An 18,906-nucleotide genomic window follows, 5' to 3' on the forward strand; every position below is an offset into this window, starting at 1 on the left:
AAGAGGAAGCAAGCAACAATGAACTGGATTTCAAAATAAAGTAGCGTCTAATGTTCGAGGTCAAACACGGCGATATAAATCGATGCCAATAAATCGTAGAGTATTATATCGATTAATCGATGAATCGTTACACCCCTAATAACCTGTATTGGGAGGTATATATAAACATAGACATAAATCTTTATTGATGAAAAGAAGAGAAATCTTATCTTGCAACAAGACAAAGGCCCAAGCCACACTGTCGACACAACCAAGGACTTCATCTGGGGGGAAAAGCGGAAGGTACCCAAGTTGGTCACCGGACCTAGCCTAGAGCATCCATTTCACATCTTGAAGAAACAAACCAGAACCCAAAGATAAAGACCTTGATAAGCAGTTGAAGTGAAGGATGCAACAGTCTGATGAAGTCAATGAATCTCAGACTTGCAAGTAAAAAATGATGCTACCAAATGAACAATTGATCCTGCCGTTCTACTTTGCTTGTACAGGACAACACAGCTCCCCTACGCTACTCTTTCTGGCCTGTAGGGGTCGCAGTCTCCTCATACCGGGCTCACGCACTATTGGTTGGCCACACGGATAGAAAATTCTTGAAGCCTCTCGCCTCATCTGCCGGTGTACCGCATGCTGCTGTGCTCAGCTTCATGGAACAAGAACAAGGGTGGACCAACGACAGCCGCTGAGTGAATCCTAACCCTGTAGCTACTCGGTTCTCATTTTACGCAGAACTGTACCGCTGCCCTTCTCGGTTTATTTGTTCTCCACAACACTATCCCGTTAGCTTGTTTGAAGATGTCAGTTGTTGGATTCGACGTGGGCTATTTGAACTGCTATGTAGCAGTAGCCCGTGCCGGTGGGATCGAAACAGTCGCCAATGAATACAGCGACCGATGTACACCGTAAGTATGAGCGATGACTTTACTTTAGTGTCGCCCGCGCGTAATAACAAATCGGGAATGTTCGCGAATTCACCCGTGTTCATGATCCTCTTGTGTGACGCTAACGATGCTAACACGGTGAGTTAACATGCTAATGAATTTCACAACAGGAAACAGCATGTGAGTGCTACGGCTAATGCTAGTGACCGTCGTGAGTTTAAACTAAACGACCCTGCCTTTCCTTTGTGCATAAAATATAATATAATTGCATTTCAAATTATAAGGAAATGTCGCATCAATGTTGCAGAATTTATTCTAGAATGACCAAGCGATTTATCCCTCATGCCTACGGGCACTGAAATGCGCGTGATTGGAAGGAGGCCGCCGTACACTAGCTGTCAAAACGGCTTGATCATTTCATTTTGCTTTAGGTTAGCTTTCAAATCACAGATGAGACGCTATTACACCGATACACTTCAATCCCATTGCATGAAACACACTGAAATGCATCAAGTAAATGCTTGTTGCCTGTGCCATAAAGGAGGGCGAAACGGATTTGTCTTCTCTATTTATAGAGCATGCGTTTCTTTTGGACCACGGAATCGATCAATTGGTGCAGCTGCAAAAAGCCAGGTATGATTTTATTGGAATTGGTATTGTCTTGTTAACAGCATTGTCTCTGGAGGATTTGGACAATGAGTGTGTTTAGAATGTGGCATGGTAATATCAAACAGAATGGCAACATGTGTTCACTCACTTAATTTGAATCTTTGTGGTTGATCAGGTTGTCACAAACTGCAAGAACACGGTGCAAGGCTTCAAGAGATTTCATGGACGAGCGTTCTCTGATCCATACGTGCAGCGCCTAAAATCCAGCCTGGTCTACGATGTTGCACAAATGCCCACAGGGACTACTGGAATCAAGGTAAGCATATAGTGAGGAAGTTCCTTAGAATTCCGCTTGTGCATGAAAACAAAATAGATAGACTTGCTGCCGTGACAAATCTGGCCATCATGCCAAACTGTGATAGTGTGAAAACCTATGTCAGCATAGTGTACAACTCACTATGCATTTTTTATTTAAAGAAACAGTCCAATAAGTTGACTGCTATTATGTAACCGAGACTATTGAAAAATAAAATGCTTGAGCACAATCTGTTCTGGGGTACGGGTCCGCTTCTGATTTCAAAGAATTAAGCTACTTTCCCCTATGGTAAACAATGAAAATGGATTTAATCTTATCCAGAGACAAACTATCGCCATTACAAGACCTTTAAGTGGACAGGCAGTCTGTTAAGTAACAGCTTAATATTATTACTTGTAATATGGTGTACAAACGTAAAGGTGAGTAAATGGTGAACAATAACATGCGGTGAATTTAATACTTGATAATGAGTAGCCTTGCCCTAAAGACGTAATTAATCATCCTTTCTAACATTCTTGACTGTAATGCATACAAAGATTTAACATGTTAGGGTTAAAATGTTTAAAGGTAAAAAGACGTGGATAGTGCATTATAAAAATCTTATTGGGGAGGTTTCAATAACGCACAGGTTTTTGCTTTACCCTTTCTTACTCATAAATTGTGTTTTTCTGTTATGATTACTGCAACTGCTTCTGCTATTACCAATGTTACACTGCAACATCAAATCATTAGGGGTGTAAATCGCGGGTTTTGTCACGATACGATACATATCGATACAAAGAATCACAATACGATATTTGCCGATATCTTAAACCCTGCTGTGATTCATTCACGATACATCACGATATACTGCTCTACCATCGATACATATATATATTTTTTTAAATAAAAAATATAGAACAATATCCTGATTTATAACAATTCATACGCAAAATCAACAAGGTACTGCAAACTCTTTATTTAGGAAATTACAAGAGTATTGTAGTATACAAAGTGCTCATTTTAACACTGAACTTTGATGTCGTGTTTTTTCTTTAAATGTGCGGCGAGATTTGTGCTCCCTGAATATTTGATCACCGCATGGCAGGATTTACAAACTGCAAGTGTTTTGTCCGTTGAGTCATCTTTTCTTTGGAATCCAAAGTGCTTCCAAAGAATGACTTGAAGCCTAAAGGGGAGCCAATTTCCTCGTCTTTTTGGACACTAGTCATAGCACCAGCCCAGGAGCCGCGTACTAGTTGTCGACTCCCCTTTCACGTGCCTGCTCTGCTCACAACACAACACGCCGCTCACTGCTCCCGGAAAGAGGAAGCAAGCAACAATGAATTGGATTTCAAAATAAAGTCGCGTCTAATGTCCGAGGTCAAACACGGCGATATAAATCGATGTTTACGTTTAGCATCGATGCCAATAAATCGTAGAGCCTTATATCGATTAGTCGATGTGTATCAATGAATCGTTACACCCCTACAAATCATGTTTAGTGTATGGGGATTAAATTGTGTTGATTTGGCTCCCCCTATAGGTCATGTATATGGAGGAGGAAAAGGTGTTCAGCATTGAACAGGTTACTGCGATGCTTCTCACCAAGCTGAAGGAGACCGCAGAAAGTGCACTGAAGAAGCCCGTTGCTGACTGCGTTGTCTCTGTAAGTAGGAGAAGACGAACCATTTGAAGGTTTGATAGAATTTCTGCAAGCATGCAAAGAAGACTGCGTGCACACTTAACAACTGCAACGCGCCCCAAAGATGTCCTGCTGTTTTCTAGGTTCCCTGCTACTTCACTGATTCTGAGAGGCGATCGGTAGTTGATGCTGCACAGATTGCGGGACTCAACTGCTTGAGGCTAATGAATGAGACCACTGCTGGTGTGTATCACTTTTTTTGTGAATGTTCTTTATGTACTGTGGGCTAAGTAGGCCAGTCGGCGTTCGCGATGGTTCCTCTGGCTGAATTTACACTTCTGGTTCAGGTGCCCAATTCCATTTGACCAGGGCTGAATCGAGAACCAGCCGTAGTTTTCTTTCTGCTTTGTGCTAGCAGGCAAAATTTAGGTTTGAAACAAGCTGCAGATATAAAGTTGAAGGGAAAAATACAGCCATTTCCTGTCAAACACCCCAAAACAAAAACGAGAACACTGGCAAAAGCTTCCTTATTTCTGAGCGCAGCCATGACCTCTTTTTTTTTTGGGAGTTCTCTAGATATTTCTTGTTGCTAGGATACCAGCACATGTCTTCGAGGCGGATAATATTACCTCCTTGTCAATGACAACAATTAGGAAAACATGCATGACAAAGATTGCGATGGTCTACACAATTGTGACCACGAGTATCATTCTTAATATTCAAGGTGTTATATACCGTAGCTTTAAACTGTAAAAGCGATGTGTTTTTTGTGCTCCTAATACTGAAGCCCACAGGATTTGTGCCAAATGTAACACATGGGCCACTTGGTATTTATTTAGACACTACAAGGAAAGAAGCAATAGCTAGTATAATCAGCCAAGCCTTCATTTCACCCGGCACACCCACGTTTGTCCTGCCGTGACATGTTTACTTTTAGTTACACCCAGATAATTCCAGACTATGTGTCTTTTCTGCCAGTAACATTAATGATGTACCAATTGTTCTTCTGCAGTGGCTCTGGCATATGGCATCTATAAGCAGGATCTACCTGCTCCGGAAGAGAAGGCCAGGAATGTGGTTTTTGTGGACCTGGGCCATTGTGGGTTCCAGACATCAGTATGCGCATTCAACAAGGGCAAACTTAAGGTTGGGAATTGTCCCCCCAAAAAAAAGTGCTATTCGAGCTTTTTGCATGAACAAATCCTTCCCCGTCTCCCAGGTTCTCGCCACAGCCTGTGATCCCGACCTGGGAGGCAGGGATTTTGATGAGGTATTAGTCAAGCACTTCTGTGAGGAATTTGGCAAGAAGTACAAGCTGGATGTGAAGTCAAAGCCCCGGGCTCTGGTCAGGCTCTACATGGAGTGTGAGAAACTGAAAAAGCTCATGAGCGCCAACTCCTCCGACCTGCCTCTGAACATCGAATGCTTCATGAATGACATAGACGTGTCGGCAAAGCTCAACAGGTACGTAGATGAAGTTTCTTTGTCATTAAGTCAGATGTCATTGATTATTCCTCCTCTCCCCTGTCACTAGGGGTCAGTTTGAAGAGATGAGCGCCGACCTTTTCGGCAAAGTGGAGCCTCCCCTGCAGAGTCTTCTGGAACAATCCAGTAAGCATCACACTGTGTCATTCTTGTATTATTTAGGACACAAGTACAGTCCTCTAATTCTTTCGCTTGTCTCTGTGTCCCTCAAGAACTTAAAAAGGACGACATCTATGCAGTAGAGATTGTGGGCGGGGCTTCCAGGATCCCAGCCGTCAAAGAGAGAATCAGCAAATTCTTCGGGAAGGAATTGAACACCACGCTGAATGCTGACGAAGCAGTGGCCAGAGGAGCTGCTCTGCAGGTATATCGCACTTCCTTCCTTTTATTGATTGACGCACGAGTTTTTGGCTGAAACTTTTTCGACGCAAACAATAACATTTTTTGGGTTAGTCTTACTAATGCTACAATTGTGCTCTTGGTATCAATTGGTCAATATTTGGAATTAGTCTTTCTTTTTATTTGAAAACTGAGGTTCAGATCACCAAAGCAGTTTTCCCCTATATGAACTTTGCCTCCATTGCAACATGTGACGACAACGCTCCTTTCCCACAGTGCGCAATCCTGTCACCCGCCTTCAAAGTGCGCGAGTTCTCCATCACCGACGCTGTTTCATATCCTATCTCCTTGAAGTGGCATTCTGCCGCTGAGGAAGGTGTCAGGTAAAACAAACCACTTTTGCTCCATCCTTTCTACTCTCCAGTCTTTATGTATTGTAGCATTGACCATTTGACATGGTTTTGTTTTGTAGTGATTGCGAGGTGTTTCCCGTGAACCACCCAGCACCTTTCTCCAAAGTGTTGACGTTCTACCGCAAAGAGCCTTTCTCTCTGGAGGCGTACTACAACAACCCCAATGCGTTGCCCTACCCTGACCCGACCATCGGTAAGCAACTAGAGTGAAGCCTCTAAAGTCAAACACAATCTATTCTGGGAAGTTGGTTGACCTTTGCTTTGTTCATATTAACAATTTTCCCATATATTAGAAATCGTCCGTTCCAGGGTCAAACTGTTGCCGGTAAAAAATAAAAATAAAAAAATGTCAATTTTCTCCCAAACAGGTCAATTTCTGATTCAAAAGGTTGTTCCTCAAGCTTCCGGCGAGAGCTCCAAGGTGAAAGTGAAGGTCCGAGTCAACATCCACGGAATCTTCAGTGTGTCCAGTGCCTCCCTGGTCGAGGTGATCAAGTCAGATGAGGCAGAAGTACCCATGGAGACGGAGCAGGTCAATGACAAAGATGGGGAGGTAATAATGACATCAATACTAAACTTTATGTAGTGATGGGAAAATGAAGCTTCAAATTTGCTTCATGAACCAGTGGTATTTTTTTAACTCTGTATTCAGCATTGGGCTGAAAACACACAGACGTGTTTCCTAAACACCTTTATTCAAGCCATCCGTGCCATCTAGAGGAGTCAAAAATGGTCCATGAAGCAAATTTGAAACGTCATTTCCCCATCACTAACTTTACAGGCCTTGTTAGCTGCAATTGGATTTGTGCTCGAGGGGCTTAATACCATGACGTCTTTTGCTCTCTGCAGAACAAGATGCAAACTGACCAGGAGGAGCAGCAGGATGAGGGAGATGGTCAGAAAGAACAAGAAGAGAAGACGCCACGAGAGAATGAGGAGATGGAGGTGACTGGAAAACAAATGTATTGTTTTGAACAAGCATGCACGTCAGGAGTGAATGAGTTTGTAAAATAATCCAATTGCGATTAGACTACCACAGAAGAGGGCAAAGGTGAGAAGAAGTCTGACCAGCCACCACAAGCAAAAAAGCCCAAAGTCAAAACCAAAGTCTTGGATCTTCCCATTGAAAACAGCCCGCAGTGGCAACTAGCAGACGACATGCTGAATCTTTTTGTGGAAAACGAGGTACTCGCAGCGTGGATACATTCAGAACAATTTGATGCTCATTTATTTACACAAAGTGGTCTCCCCACAGGGTAAGATGATCATGCAGGACAAACTGGAGAAGGAGAGGAATGATGCCAAGAATTACGTGGAAGAGTATGTGTATGAGATGAGGGACAAACTGCAAGGCATGCTGGAGAAGTTTGTGAGCGAAGCTGTAAGTTGGCATTCCAGACCACTTGGGGGAGCATCAACGAGACAAGGTGTTCCTAATGCGAAATAATATTTTGTGTTTTCAGGAAAGGGATGCCTTATCAGCAAAGTTGATGGAGACTGAGAACTGGCTGTATGAGGATGGAGAGGACCAACCCAAGCAGATGTACATTGACAGGCTGGCAGACTTAAAGGTCATTTGCAGTTTAAATCAACTCTTATATTGCTCTGTCAAATCGCTGAAATGATATTTTGACTGTCTTGAAATTCCTGCAGAAACTGGGCCAGCCTATTCAGGAGCGCTACACAGAGGCCGAGGAGAGGCCTAAAGCGTTTGACGAGTTGGGGAAACAGATCCAACAGTACATGAAATTTGTTGAGGCGTGTAAAATGAAAGTAAGCATGTCAAAGAGTGGCTCACCTTGCCCTAGCTTCTAAAAATGTACTTGATTGTCATCTGACTTTGAATTTGTGTTGCTCAGGAGGAGCAGTACGACCACATAGATGAAGCCGACGTCACCAAGGTGGACAAGCTGGCCACTGAAGCCATGATGTGGATGAACAGTGCCATGAACCAGCAAAGCAAGCAGAGCTTGATGATGGATCCCTCTGTAAGAGTTAAGGAAATTCAAGAAAAAAACAGGGTGAGAAGCTCCATCCGTTCTGCACAGTGCAATAGAGATAGGTTCATGAGAAAAGCGCACAATTAGACATCTCGTTAGGGACTAATGAATCAAATAAAAAAAGTTTTAATTTCAAGCCCCTCGATTCTCAAAATGAAATAAAACTAATCAATAGGGATGGGTGAGTACCAATACCTGGTAAAGACAACGTTTTCTATCGCAGTAAACCTGAAAGAATATTATTTTATTGATTGATTTTTTTTTTTTTTTACATTGTGCTGCCTTGTATGTGAACTTTTCCAGGAGCTACTCTCTGCCTGTAACGCTACCGTGACCAAGCCCAAGCCAAAGGTGGAGCTGCCTAAAGAGGACACACCAGCAGAACAGAACGGGCCCATGAACGGACAGGAGAAGGCTCAGGAAGAAAGTGCAGACAAGGGAATGGGCGAAAACACGGGCAACGCCGCCTCGGAAACGGAAAACAAGCCGGAGATGGACCTTGACTGAAGCGCCATCAAAGCTCCCAATTTTGGGAGTTGGTCGATTTGAGATTGAGTTGCTGTCTTGCGTGTGTTATCAGTGCAGGTGGAATGTTTCAGAAAATGCACTTATGTCAACAGCAGGCAGAGTTTTTAGCACACTAATCCCAGCTGCGGGTGGTGGCTCTGTCTGATGCCGTGGCATCCATCTCTCTTTATTTTCCCCCTCGATGACATCATTCTGAAGCCAGCTGCAATAAGCCTGTTTGACGAGCGCCATCATGATGGTATTTATTTCTGTTCTGTGCCCCATGTTCTGGTCTGTCACAATATGATTTTAATAAAGGTATTGGAAATCAGTCCCAATTCTTCGATGACATTTAAACACTAAACTGAAACATGCTCTGACCGACCGCATTTGTGGTGTGCTAAATCAAATGTAACCAAACACAACAGTCTCAATAATTCTGCCTTTAAAATTAATATGCTGATTTTAATGACACAAGCAGAATGGAATTCAGTTAACAGTTTTTGTGGTTTCAGTCATCGAGAAGTGCACTCACCCATCGAGTTGCTTCCTAACTTTTGGGTCATGTTAGTAATATTTAGGAGAAAACATAATAACAGACTGTATTAAAAACATCCGGTGACGATTAATTGCCTAAAAAAAAGTCTGTGCTGATTAATCTGAATTTATAATTTGCCTCACTCCATAATAATACCTTACAGTGCAGTGCGCTTTGCCGAGTGGAAAATGACATCACCAACGACGCAGGATGCCTATTTGTAACACATTGAAGTACATCTTTATTATACTGCAATTTATTTTCATAAACTCCTTGAGAAAGATTTTCACAATCTGACAAGATTTTGATTTGATTTCTCAGTAAAGTTGTTTATTTCGTTGTGCCAAGAGGGGCTTAGTGTCTTAACTCACCTTTGGCACAGTTTTGTAACATTTGATTGGTGTGAATGAATACATAAAAATCCGTGGATTACATTTTACATAATTCATATAACCGATTTTGGATTTTTTGTAGAAACATGTCTGACGGTTTCACTGGGCTTTCCGCACATCAGTAGTTACTAATTATAATGTAAAATCATGTTAAGATCATCGAGTTTTAAATTTGCTCGGAGGACAAACCTTTTTCTGAAAATAAGCACGTCAATTTTACAAAAATATGAAGGGCTCTGATGTGACGCAATATCCGCTGCAAGTTCCTTATCCATCCGCCACTGCGCACATCACATGATCAGACAAACGGTACACACTGAGGCAATTGCAATCCGCCGCAACTCTTTTCTTTACGGTCCTTAGTGACAATACAATAGTTGAAGTTTTTGCTTTAATGTGTTTCGAAAGTTTTGTGCAGCTTCTTTTGTAAATCGTTTAATAGCATATACAATAGCAATCGTATTTGGAACGTCCTATACTGGATCGGTTTACGCTTTGATGAGTCTAAAGTCTGATGTAGGTGTGTTTTGTCCTTAGTTCCATCCAGGTTAGCTTTAGTATCTTTTTTTTTCTTCTTCTTCTTTCCTTCTTTTTTTTTTTACAAACGGGAAAATGAAACTGATTATCCTCAATGACTACGAAACGTCAAGCGAGTGGGCTGCAAAGTACATCAGGAATAAAATTTTACTTTTCAAACCTGGCCCAGACCGCTTTTTCACTCTTGGCCTTCCTACTGGTGAGTATCTTCATTCCTAACCTCGCTATTTTTTCAATTCGACATTCAAAATGTTTGAAGCGTTTTTTGTCTTTGTTTTTTCTTCTTCCAGGAAGCACTCCCTTAGGCTGTTACAAGAAACTGATTGAGTATTACAAGAAAGGAGTAATCTCTTTCCAATATGTCAAGACGTTCAACATGGATGAATATGTGGGTAAGTCATCACTCTTAAATGGAAACAATTTATGGAAGTCAATTATTTTAATGTGCTTTGCTGAACCCCCCCAAATGCAGGACTTCCCAGAGATCACCCCGAGAGCTACCATTCCTTCATGTGGAATAACTTCTTTAAGCACATCGACATACGAGCCGAGAACACGCACATCCTTGATGGCAACGCTCCAGACCTGCAAGCAGAGTGTGACGCCTTCGAGAAGAAAATAACAGCGGCCGGGGGCATCGAGCTGTTTGTCGGAGGTATCGAACCAAGATCAGATTAAGACCGTGTGTTTACGACAGATCCATGACATCATGTCACATCACACAATCGTTCCGTCACCTCAGGAATTGGGCCGGATGGCCACATCGCCTTTAACGAGCCGGGCTCAAGCTTGGTGTCGAGGACCAGGGTGAAGACTTTGGCAAGGGACACCATTGTGGCCAATGCAAGATTCTTTGATGGAGACCTCAGTAAAGTGCCCACCATGGCCCTGACCGTTGGAGTGGGCACCGTCATGGATGCAAAAGAGGTTAGATCCAAGAAGGGTGTCGACGCATCCTTAATATCTCGCTAAAATGCAAGAAGACATGTTTGCTTTGCTCCACAGGTGATGATTCTCATCACTGGAGCTCACAAGGCTTTTGCTTTGTACAAAGCCATCGAAGAAGGCGTGAACCACATGTGGACCGTGTCCGCATTCCAGCAGCACCCGCAAACTGTTTTTGTGTGTGACGAAGACGCCACGCTGGAACTGAGGGTTAAGACTGTGAAATATTTTAAAGGTGAGATTTAATCATAAGTGTATTGCTGCCAGATAAAAAAAGAAAAAAAGATGGCTCGTGACCATCTGAATATGGAATCGTGTGAAATGTTGTTATAGCAATCTTTTTTTATGCTTTTGTGGAATTTATGACTCTTGTATATATGGAGGCTCACGCCGATAAATGAGGAACAACACTTAGCTCAAGAAGGGTGACCCCGTTCGTCAAAATCCCCCTTTCAGTACGTTCACTGATAAGAATCTTATCAACGGTGCTTAATAACTTGAGCCTGAAGCCAAGTATAAAGTACAATCTGGGTGAAAAGTAACTAGACAATAAAACGTGGTCATAAAATCCATATTCTGATTTGTGATGCAATGAGCCCTTGGAACATTTTTTTATGTGGGCAGCAATATGCCTATGTACAACATGAGTCAATATGAATTTCAAAGTGCTTATTCTTTTGTTTTTCTCTCCCGTAGGGATGATGTATGTGCACAACAAGCTGGTAGAGTTACCCGATGTAGAGTCCGAGAAATAAGGATGCTTTGTACAATTCTTGGGATCATGCATTAAAAAAGAAAAAAAACACGTTCCTATAATTCATGTATATTTTAGCAGTAAAGCATGGGGCGGGACTGGGGAAACAAATCTTTGGTTATTACTGCTCTTGCACATTTATAATAAAATGATTCACAATCTTCTTGTCCCTCAACTCGTGTTACCTTGACTTACACCAGGAACTCTTCATTATCTAGACTTTACAGGGGAAAAGAAATGAGGAGATGGTTTATACAACTCCAGCTGATGACCTCAGGCTGCCTAATATTTCGAATATCAGACAATGCAACTTGCGGTGTTTAGTTTGTTTCCAGATTTGTCCTCAATTCGATTATCTGTGACGTGACAACAATCAATTGCGCAATTACCGAAAGCCGCGAAGGCATCATCAGACCTAGTTGGAGGAGCTCGTGAAGGAAAAAGGTGTCCGGCCGACTTGAGGCAGCGTAACAGCCCCTCGTTCATCGGCGAGGGCCGTTCTTCTTCAACGTATTTTGCCCTCCTGGGTCGGAAGAGGTTATTTTAATCAACACAAGGCGTTTACGATGGCTGAGCAAAACAGCAACGTCAGATATCAAGAGGTAAAGTCTAGCTTAGCATTATCAACCGACGCTAGCCTGATATTCGCTCCCGCTAGCTTAGCCTGTCATTGGCGTTAAGAAACGCGTCGCATTTGATAATGTTTTGCCTCTATTGGATCGTGCACAAAACGCTTGAAACGCATCACGATCCGTGTGTCAAGCGCTTTTAACTACATATTAGCACCATCCTGCGTCAGTTAGCATTAGCTACGTCTCGCTAACCACAACCCAGTGTTATTTTCCAAAGAAACAACTTGAAATGTAATTCATCAACGATGTCGTAGAATACAAACGACACTGATTTAACATCTTGCAACCATATCAATCATTACCATAGAGCGAGGTAGGGCCTGACTAATATAGATTTTTTTTTTGGGTTGGGCCAATTACGACATTTGGAAGAATAAATCGGATTCACAGAAAAGACATTCATCGGTAGACTAATTCAAATATAGAAATCGTTAACATGACCAAGTTTTGTTCCTTCAGTCTTACGACAGTAATATGAAATGCAGGCAGAACATTTGACAGTTTTGCAGTACGTTGCCCTTCACTAGCTGGATTTTAGATGAGAGAAACATTGCCTTTTGTTTGCATTTCATCATGTTTATCTTGTGTTGTAACGTGCAGTTGTGTAAGTAACCAAGAAAGAGCAACAAAATAAAAACAATTGACCAGTTTCAAATGTTCTAATTTCATTTGATTAAATGAGCCAGCCGCTTAATTGGTTGAGCACCATTAACATGTAAACCGGGCGTTTGTCTGTTCATGCAATGTTTGTCCTCAAATTTAGTTGATGAAATTAACTCTGGTCAACAAATTGTTACATATAATGATTAGAAATTCGAGTTAATTTTTATAGATGAATTTGTTTGTGCTGATTTCGAATCTGCCCAAGTTTTTTCTCTAGCGCCTCAGGTGTTCATAACAATGCAATAACTATATAAGACGGCATACAGTTTAAGTAACATTTATGAATTAAGAGTTAGGTTTAGCAACTAGTGGACTATTTTATGAAACGTCATAGCTATAAACAAAATCTATATTGCGCTAGGTTTTACAGGTAAAACCTCTCAAAAACATAATGTGCTAGAAAAAAGTAGATAATCAGTGAAAAATACTTTGAGTGGCACATAAATCCACCTCTGATTAAAATTTCTCATTGATCATCTTATCCATTATCTATTCTAATGTCACGATTATAAGTAAATTAATTTTCCCTATGCTTGTTTCAGTGTAACATTATGCACTTTAAATTTTGATTTGGTCATTATCCTGTTGATCGATAGGTGATATTTGACGCATTCCTCCTCGTCAGCATGTGGAGCTTTGGTCTGGTATTGACACGTTGTTCCTTATCACTCAGCTGGTGAACGAGGAGCCGCTCCCGACGTCCGAAGAGGGTCCTTCCCCGGATGCGCCACCGCCCTACACCAGCGTCGAAGCAGCTAATGCAGGTTCGGGAGCTTTCGTCTGCCTCATCTCATACGTACAGTAGACCTCCAAGTTGGTACTGGTGCGACTCAATTAATCACGCTATCGTAGAACAGTTCAATTTGGAGTAGAATTCTGATATAGCGCCGATTTATTTTACACTTGCATTGAAATTGCTGCGTATAGGCCAATTCATATCTGATTTTGGTGTTTAAAAATTCTTCGTGTTACTTCGGTGTAAATTGTAATTGTTATAATTTGGGGGAAACAAAAACATATTTTACCGTGTGCTGAATCTTGGAAAAAGTGCTTTTGAGTTTCCCATTTTGAATTGAACTACTAAAATGGAGTCCATTGGCCTTGCTATTAAAACTTTGTTTCTGCTGTACATTAGGAATTAATTAGTCATCCATCCATCCATCCATCCATCCATCCATCCATCCATCCATCCATCCATCCATCCATCCATCCATCCATCCATCCATCCATCCATCCATCCATCCATCCATCCATCCATCCGTTTTCTTTCTCAAGGACAAATATTTGTTCACATCAACTTGAATTGTTCTTACTGTAATTAATGTGCAAAAACATGGATGCCAAATCTCCACCAGTAGTGTAATTTGTGGACAGACCATACATGTTTTAAATAGATGCGAGTCCACTGACTCACTTGACTGCCCTCCGTTGTGTTTGGGCAAAACACAAAGGCGGCCGCTGGACGACAGCCACATGAAAGTCTTGCCTTGAATGGAATGGACCATTAACAGTAATGGATGCATTTCACTCTAATGTATCCCCCCCCCCCTTTTCCTCTCTGCTCTGCTTTTAGTAAATTACCATTTACAAAAGGTCCTCGATTGCGGCTAAGAGAAATAAGATGCTTTGAGGTTATGAGCGATGCTAGTTTGCGATGTAAGAATATGCTCCATCAATCCATCCATTTATTGAACTGCTTCTCCTCACGACGGTGTTAAATGCAAAAGCACACTTTCAGCAAAATGAACAGTTTCGTGACAAAAGAGCTTTCTCCTCGCCAGCTTTCTTTGAATATAAGGAAGATGGCGGCAGATTCCCCAACCCGCCGTCCTACAGCGTGGCCACCACTTTGCCGTCCTACGACGAAGCGGAGCGAAGCAAAGCGGAGGCTGTCGTCCCCCTCGTCACCGGAAGAGTCGCGGTACTTTCTTCGCTCCGCTCATTTGTTCGCTGCCGCATCGCTTAATCAACTATTTGCTTGCAGGAGGATGAATTTGTGGCCCGAGACGACTTTGAGGATGCCGACCAGCTGCGGATAGGCAATGACGGCATCTTCATGCTCACTTTCTTCAGTAAGAAGCTTTCCACTAGATGGCGTCAAAGCACGACTTTGATATTAGGGCAAAGGCGTCTAAATGAAGCTCCTCATTCTACTTCAGCATTGTCTGTTGACGGCAAAATGACGTGAGACAAAACTGACCAAGTTAACATCTGCATGCTACTGGAACTCTTAGGAAGGTGCCAGATCACTGGTGTCAAACTCAAGGCCCGGGGGGGTCAGACGTGGTCCTCCATACCTTTTTATGTGGCCCTCGAAAGCAAATCATGTCAACTTCCACAATCTTTGACAGCAAAACAACATGTCTGAGTTTTTGTCTTTCAGTGGCATTCCTCTTCAACTGGATCGGCTTCTTCTTGTCCTTCTGTTTGACCACGTCAGCTGCCGGTCGATACGGAGCCATTTCAGGCTTTGGCCTGTCCCTCATCAAATGGGTTCTTATCGTCAGGGTGAGAAATAGTTAGGATTAGTTATGTATGCCGACTGTAGCTCGTGTTTTGATTTGTTGATGGCTGCTCTTTGTAGTTTTCCACCTACTTCCCTGGCTACTTTGATGGCCAGTACTGGTTGTGGTGGGTGTTCCTGGCCTTGGGTGAGTAAAAACTACATTTAAAACTGTGTTTCTCTTTTTTTGGACAAAATGCTAGCTACGCTTTCCCAATGTTTGCATTGCAGGCTTCATGCTGTTCGTCAGAGGCTTTGTCAACTACTCCCGAGTGCGCAAGCTGGCTGATCCCACCTACGCCAGTCTACCCCGAACAAGGGTGCTCTTCATCTATTAGACCGAGGTGAGTGCGGCTTGAAGTCAGGCAGGAGTGCAGACTGACATTTTCGGACAACTGAAAAATTCTCACTTCATGGGAAAGCCCGCCAGAGCACGATTTTCGGTTTGTACTCTCGCGACAGTATACGTGCAAAGGTACATTTTCCACATGTCCTCTAACGTGAAGAAGTTGTTGAAATGTCACTTTTCCTCATTAAACACACATTATTCCTCTTTGATCATTTCTATTTTCTCAATTCAGCTGATCGGGTGTGGCGGCCGAGGACATGACACGAGGCAGTAATCAAGACGGCTCTGTAGCGAATGAAACCATTTGAGGAAATAGTCGACTTTTTGTTTGCCATTGTATTCTCGGAAAGCGGTTAGCAGTACTCGTCCCTCAGTGTAGTCAGTCATTAGCGACGCATGTTAGCTACATCTTGTGTGTAACGTTTAATAAGTGATGCCTTATTATTGCTTTGCTAGAATTACAAGCATGACTCTTGCTCTCCAAGGAGAGGCTGGAAGTCTCAACAGGTCGTCATGATTCAACATGCGCCATATAAGCATGCAGCTCACTCACTCTATAGCGCCACCTCATGGTTTTATTGTGACTGTTATATAGGCTCTGTTCACACACTTGAACAGCTCCGCCCACATAGCTCACTCAACTGTTAGCTTGAGGGTTAACAGTGTTGTCTCCTGCCCCAAGTGACTCATTCAGGGTTTTTTTTTTTTTCTCCAACTAACGATACGTGGACAAAAGGTTCCGGGACACATTGTACATGCTCGTAATGCATGTTATGTACAACTCAGGTGCAGCGTCCAAAATTGCACCCTTGTGGTTATTGCCCATTTTGATGTTTAACCACTCAGATGAAATATTTTCAGTCTTCAAAATGGATTTAAATTCAGTGTGAGATGTGAAAGAACAAAATTTAGGCTCACCCAATGACAAATGAATAAAGTTAATCTTCGGAGTCACTTGTTAATGGCATCACGACAAACTGGGAAGTATTTGCCACTTTGTTATTGGATGCCTGCACTTGACTCTCGTTCATTTTCATGGAATTGAACATGAGCACGGCCAAGGTGCTTGCCATCCTGTGGGTAGAGCGAGAACTTTATCAAAGAATGTCATATGCAGGCGCACTTTGACTGAGGAATCATCGTTTGACCTCAAGTTTAAGTCTGATGAATATTCTGATTTGCATGTCAGGATTCTCCATTGAAGCACAACTGTTTTCTTTTTAGCCTTGATGATTTCACCTTCAATTGAAATGGAAATTGTTTCAACTTCACTGTCACAGCTTTGATGCTCATTTAAAGTGATGTAGTGACATCTATGCGGTTTTGCTGTCCTGACGCTGTACGGAAGAGAAGACCTAGTTCAATAAATGTCACGATGATATTGCGTTTTTCTGAGTGGTCTTGACTTCCTGTTTGCTAAGGCTACAAAAAGGCACTGTGGTATACAGCATATTTAATCATTATCCCTTTTCACAAAACACTTTCACATTAGGCCAGTGCTTCTCAATTATTTTCTGTTACGCCCCCCCCTAGCAAGAAGAAAACTATTTCGCGCCCCACTATTTGAGAAGCACTGGCCTAGGTGACTGATTCACAATTTGGTTTTGTCTGATATCAGAGATTAAATAAAGAAAACCAACTGGCTGATTGATTTGTTTTAATTGAGAGGAAAAAAAAAACAGCACAAGCATTTCACTAGCTGACCAGGAGATGGCGACAGCGTGGCATCTGAAGACCATGGATTGTTTGTTCTGCTATAGCCTAGGTGACTGATTCACAATTTGGTTTTGTCTGATATCAGATATTAAATATAGAAAACCAACTGGCTGATTGATTTGTTTTAATTGAGAGGGAAAAAAACAGCAAAAGCATTTCACTAGCTGACCAGGAGATGGCGACAGCGTGGCATCTGAAGACCATGGATTGTTTGTTCTGCTATAGCCTAGGTGACTGATTCACAATTTGGTTTTGTCTGATATCAGATATTAAATAAAGAAAGCCAACTGGCTGATTGATTTGTTTTAATTGAGAGGGAAAAAAAACAGCAAAAGCATTTCACTAGCTGACCAGGAGATGGCGACAGCGTGGCATCTGAAGACCATGGATTGTTTGTTCTGCTATAGCCTAGGTGACTGATTCACAATTTGGTTTTGTCTGATAATAGATATTAAATAAAGAAAACCAACTGGCTAATTGATTTGTTTTAATTGAGAGAAAAAAAAACATCAGCAAAAGCATTTCACTAACTGACCAGGAGATGGCGACAGCGCGGCATCTGAAGACCATGGATCGTTCTGCTATGCCGGTTTAAAAAAAAAAAAAAAAACGTAATTAGCTAGGGGTCAAAGGTCAAAGTTTACGGTTCAAAGTTCACCCAGGGGTCAAAGGTCGGTTCAAAGTTCACGGGGTCATGTGCACATTTTCGATTTTTAACTAGAGTTGAAAGTTCAGGGTTCAAAGGTCACCCAGGGGTCACCACGGGGTCACCACGGGGTCACCGCGCGGTCACCGCGGGTTCAAAGTTCAGGGTTCACTTTTTTTTTTTTTTTTTTTTTTTTAGGTTAACCTTTATTTAACCCAGTGCTTCTCAATTATTTTCTGTTACGCCCCCCCCTAGCAAGAAGAAAACTATTCGCGCCCCCCCCTCCCCACCGTGACTATCCTAACTTGTCTTGTAAGTCGTAAAATGTTGCACTGTCGCAAACGTGACAGAAGTAACAATGAGAGCGCCACTGCCCCCTGCTGTAGTAAACGCGCAATTACACTTTATTCTAGTACTGCCAAAAAAAAAGCCTGTTCCCCAGGGTCACACGCGCCCCCCCAGGAATAGCACCGCGCCCCCCAAGGGGGACGCGCCCCACTATTTGAGAAGCACTGCATTAGGCAGAGAACTGAGAATGAGTATTATGCAGTTCACAAAATGACCACGAGGTGGCGGTATATTCAGCAAGATTGCTGCAGTATTCGTAGTATATTTCTAAATTCTTTAGGAAATCTCTATTAATTAGATTGACATTTCACACGACACAGTTTAACAAATTATTTCATATACAAGACATAGTCTTAATATATGAACACTTTAAAAAAAGAATGCGTCATCTATATCTGACCAAGGTGGTTTTGTGAGCAGCTACCTGGTTAGTGTGTCTGTCACATGCTTGGTGTTAAATATTAATCAATTGTGTTGGTTAGTGAACAGCAAGAACACAAGTAATTGCTTGGTTTGGTTTGAACGAATCTTTTGAGTGAACTGGTCCAGAATGAGGAAAAAAGTACGGAGGGCAAGCAAGAACAACTTTTATACATTCTCTTTACAAGTCAGGTGATTTAATATATTAGTCATGTCCACTTATTGCCCAATAAAGGCACACAACGCATTTGGTTAATTCCAGAACAAACAAAAAACGTTGGAAAAATTATAG

General features: G+C 42.1%; 3 protein-coding genes across 3 annotated transcripts; all 3 read left to right on the forward strand.

Moving 5' to 3' along the window:
• The first annotated feature begins 562 nt into the window (after positions 1–562).
• hspa4b (heat shock protein 4b) lies at positions 563–8,502 on the forward strand. The gene is made up of 19 exons (XM_061283986.1): positions 563–899; positions 1,454–1,511; positions 1,663–1,803; positions 3,329–3,451; positions 3,571–3,670; positions 4,440–4,573; positions 4,647–4,891; positions 4,962–5,038; positions 5,125–5,276; positions 5,528–5,634; positions 5,724–5,857; positions 6,033–6,217; positions 6,514–6,609; positions 6,694–6,849; positions 6,920–7,045; positions 7,128–7,235; positions 7,318–7,437; positions 7,524–7,685; positions 7,968–8,502. Exons 1-19 carry the CDS (start codon positions 793–795, stop codon positions 8,169–8,171), a joined length of 2,535 nt encoding a protein of 844 aa, XP_061139970.1. The 5' UTR covers positions 563–792; the 3' UTR covers positions 8,172–8,502.
• Positions 8,503–9,372: 870 nt separating this feature from the next.
• gnpda1 (glucosamine-6-phosphate deaminase 1) lies at positions 9,373–11,498 on the forward strand. Its single transcript, XM_061286672.1, has 6 exons — positions 9,373–9,837; positions 9,929–10,030; positions 10,111–10,293; positions 10,381–10,565; positions 10,644–10,818; positions 11,280–11,498. The coding sequence occupies exons 1-6, from the start codon at positions 9,714–9,716 to the stop codon at positions 11,336–11,338; spliced, it is 828 nt and encodes a 275-aa protein (XP_061142656.1). The 5' UTR covers positions 9,373–9,713; the 3' UTR covers positions 11,339–11,498.
• A 227-nt stretch (positions 11,499–11,725) lies between these two features.
• Positions 11,726–16,865, forward strand: LOC133160000 (NEDD4 family-interacting protein 1-like). The gene is made up of 8 exons (XM_061287889.1): positions 11,726–11,939; positions 13,306–13,396; positions 14,414–14,553; positions 14,617–14,704; positions 15,016–15,140; positions 15,217–15,283; positions 15,367–15,479; positions 15,717–16,865. The coding sequence occupies exons 1-7, from the start codon at positions 11,904–11,906 to the stop codon at positions 15,471–15,473; spliced, it is 654 nt and encodes a 217-aa protein (XP_061143873.1). The 5' UTR covers positions 11,726–11,903; the 3' UTR covers positions 15,474–15,479; positions 15,717–16,865.
• The last annotated feature ends 2,041 nt before the right edge of the window (positions 16,866–18,906 follow it).

This window comes from Syngnathus typhle, linkage group LG1, assembly GCF_033458585.1.
Source record: "Syngnathus typhle isolate RoL2023-S1 ecotype Sweden linkage group LG1, RoL_Styp_1.0, whole genome shotgun sequence".
In the NCBI taxonomy this organism is placed as follows: Eukaryota; Metazoa; Chordata; class Actinopteri; order Syngnathiformes; family Syngnathidae; genus Syngnathus; species Syngnathus typhle.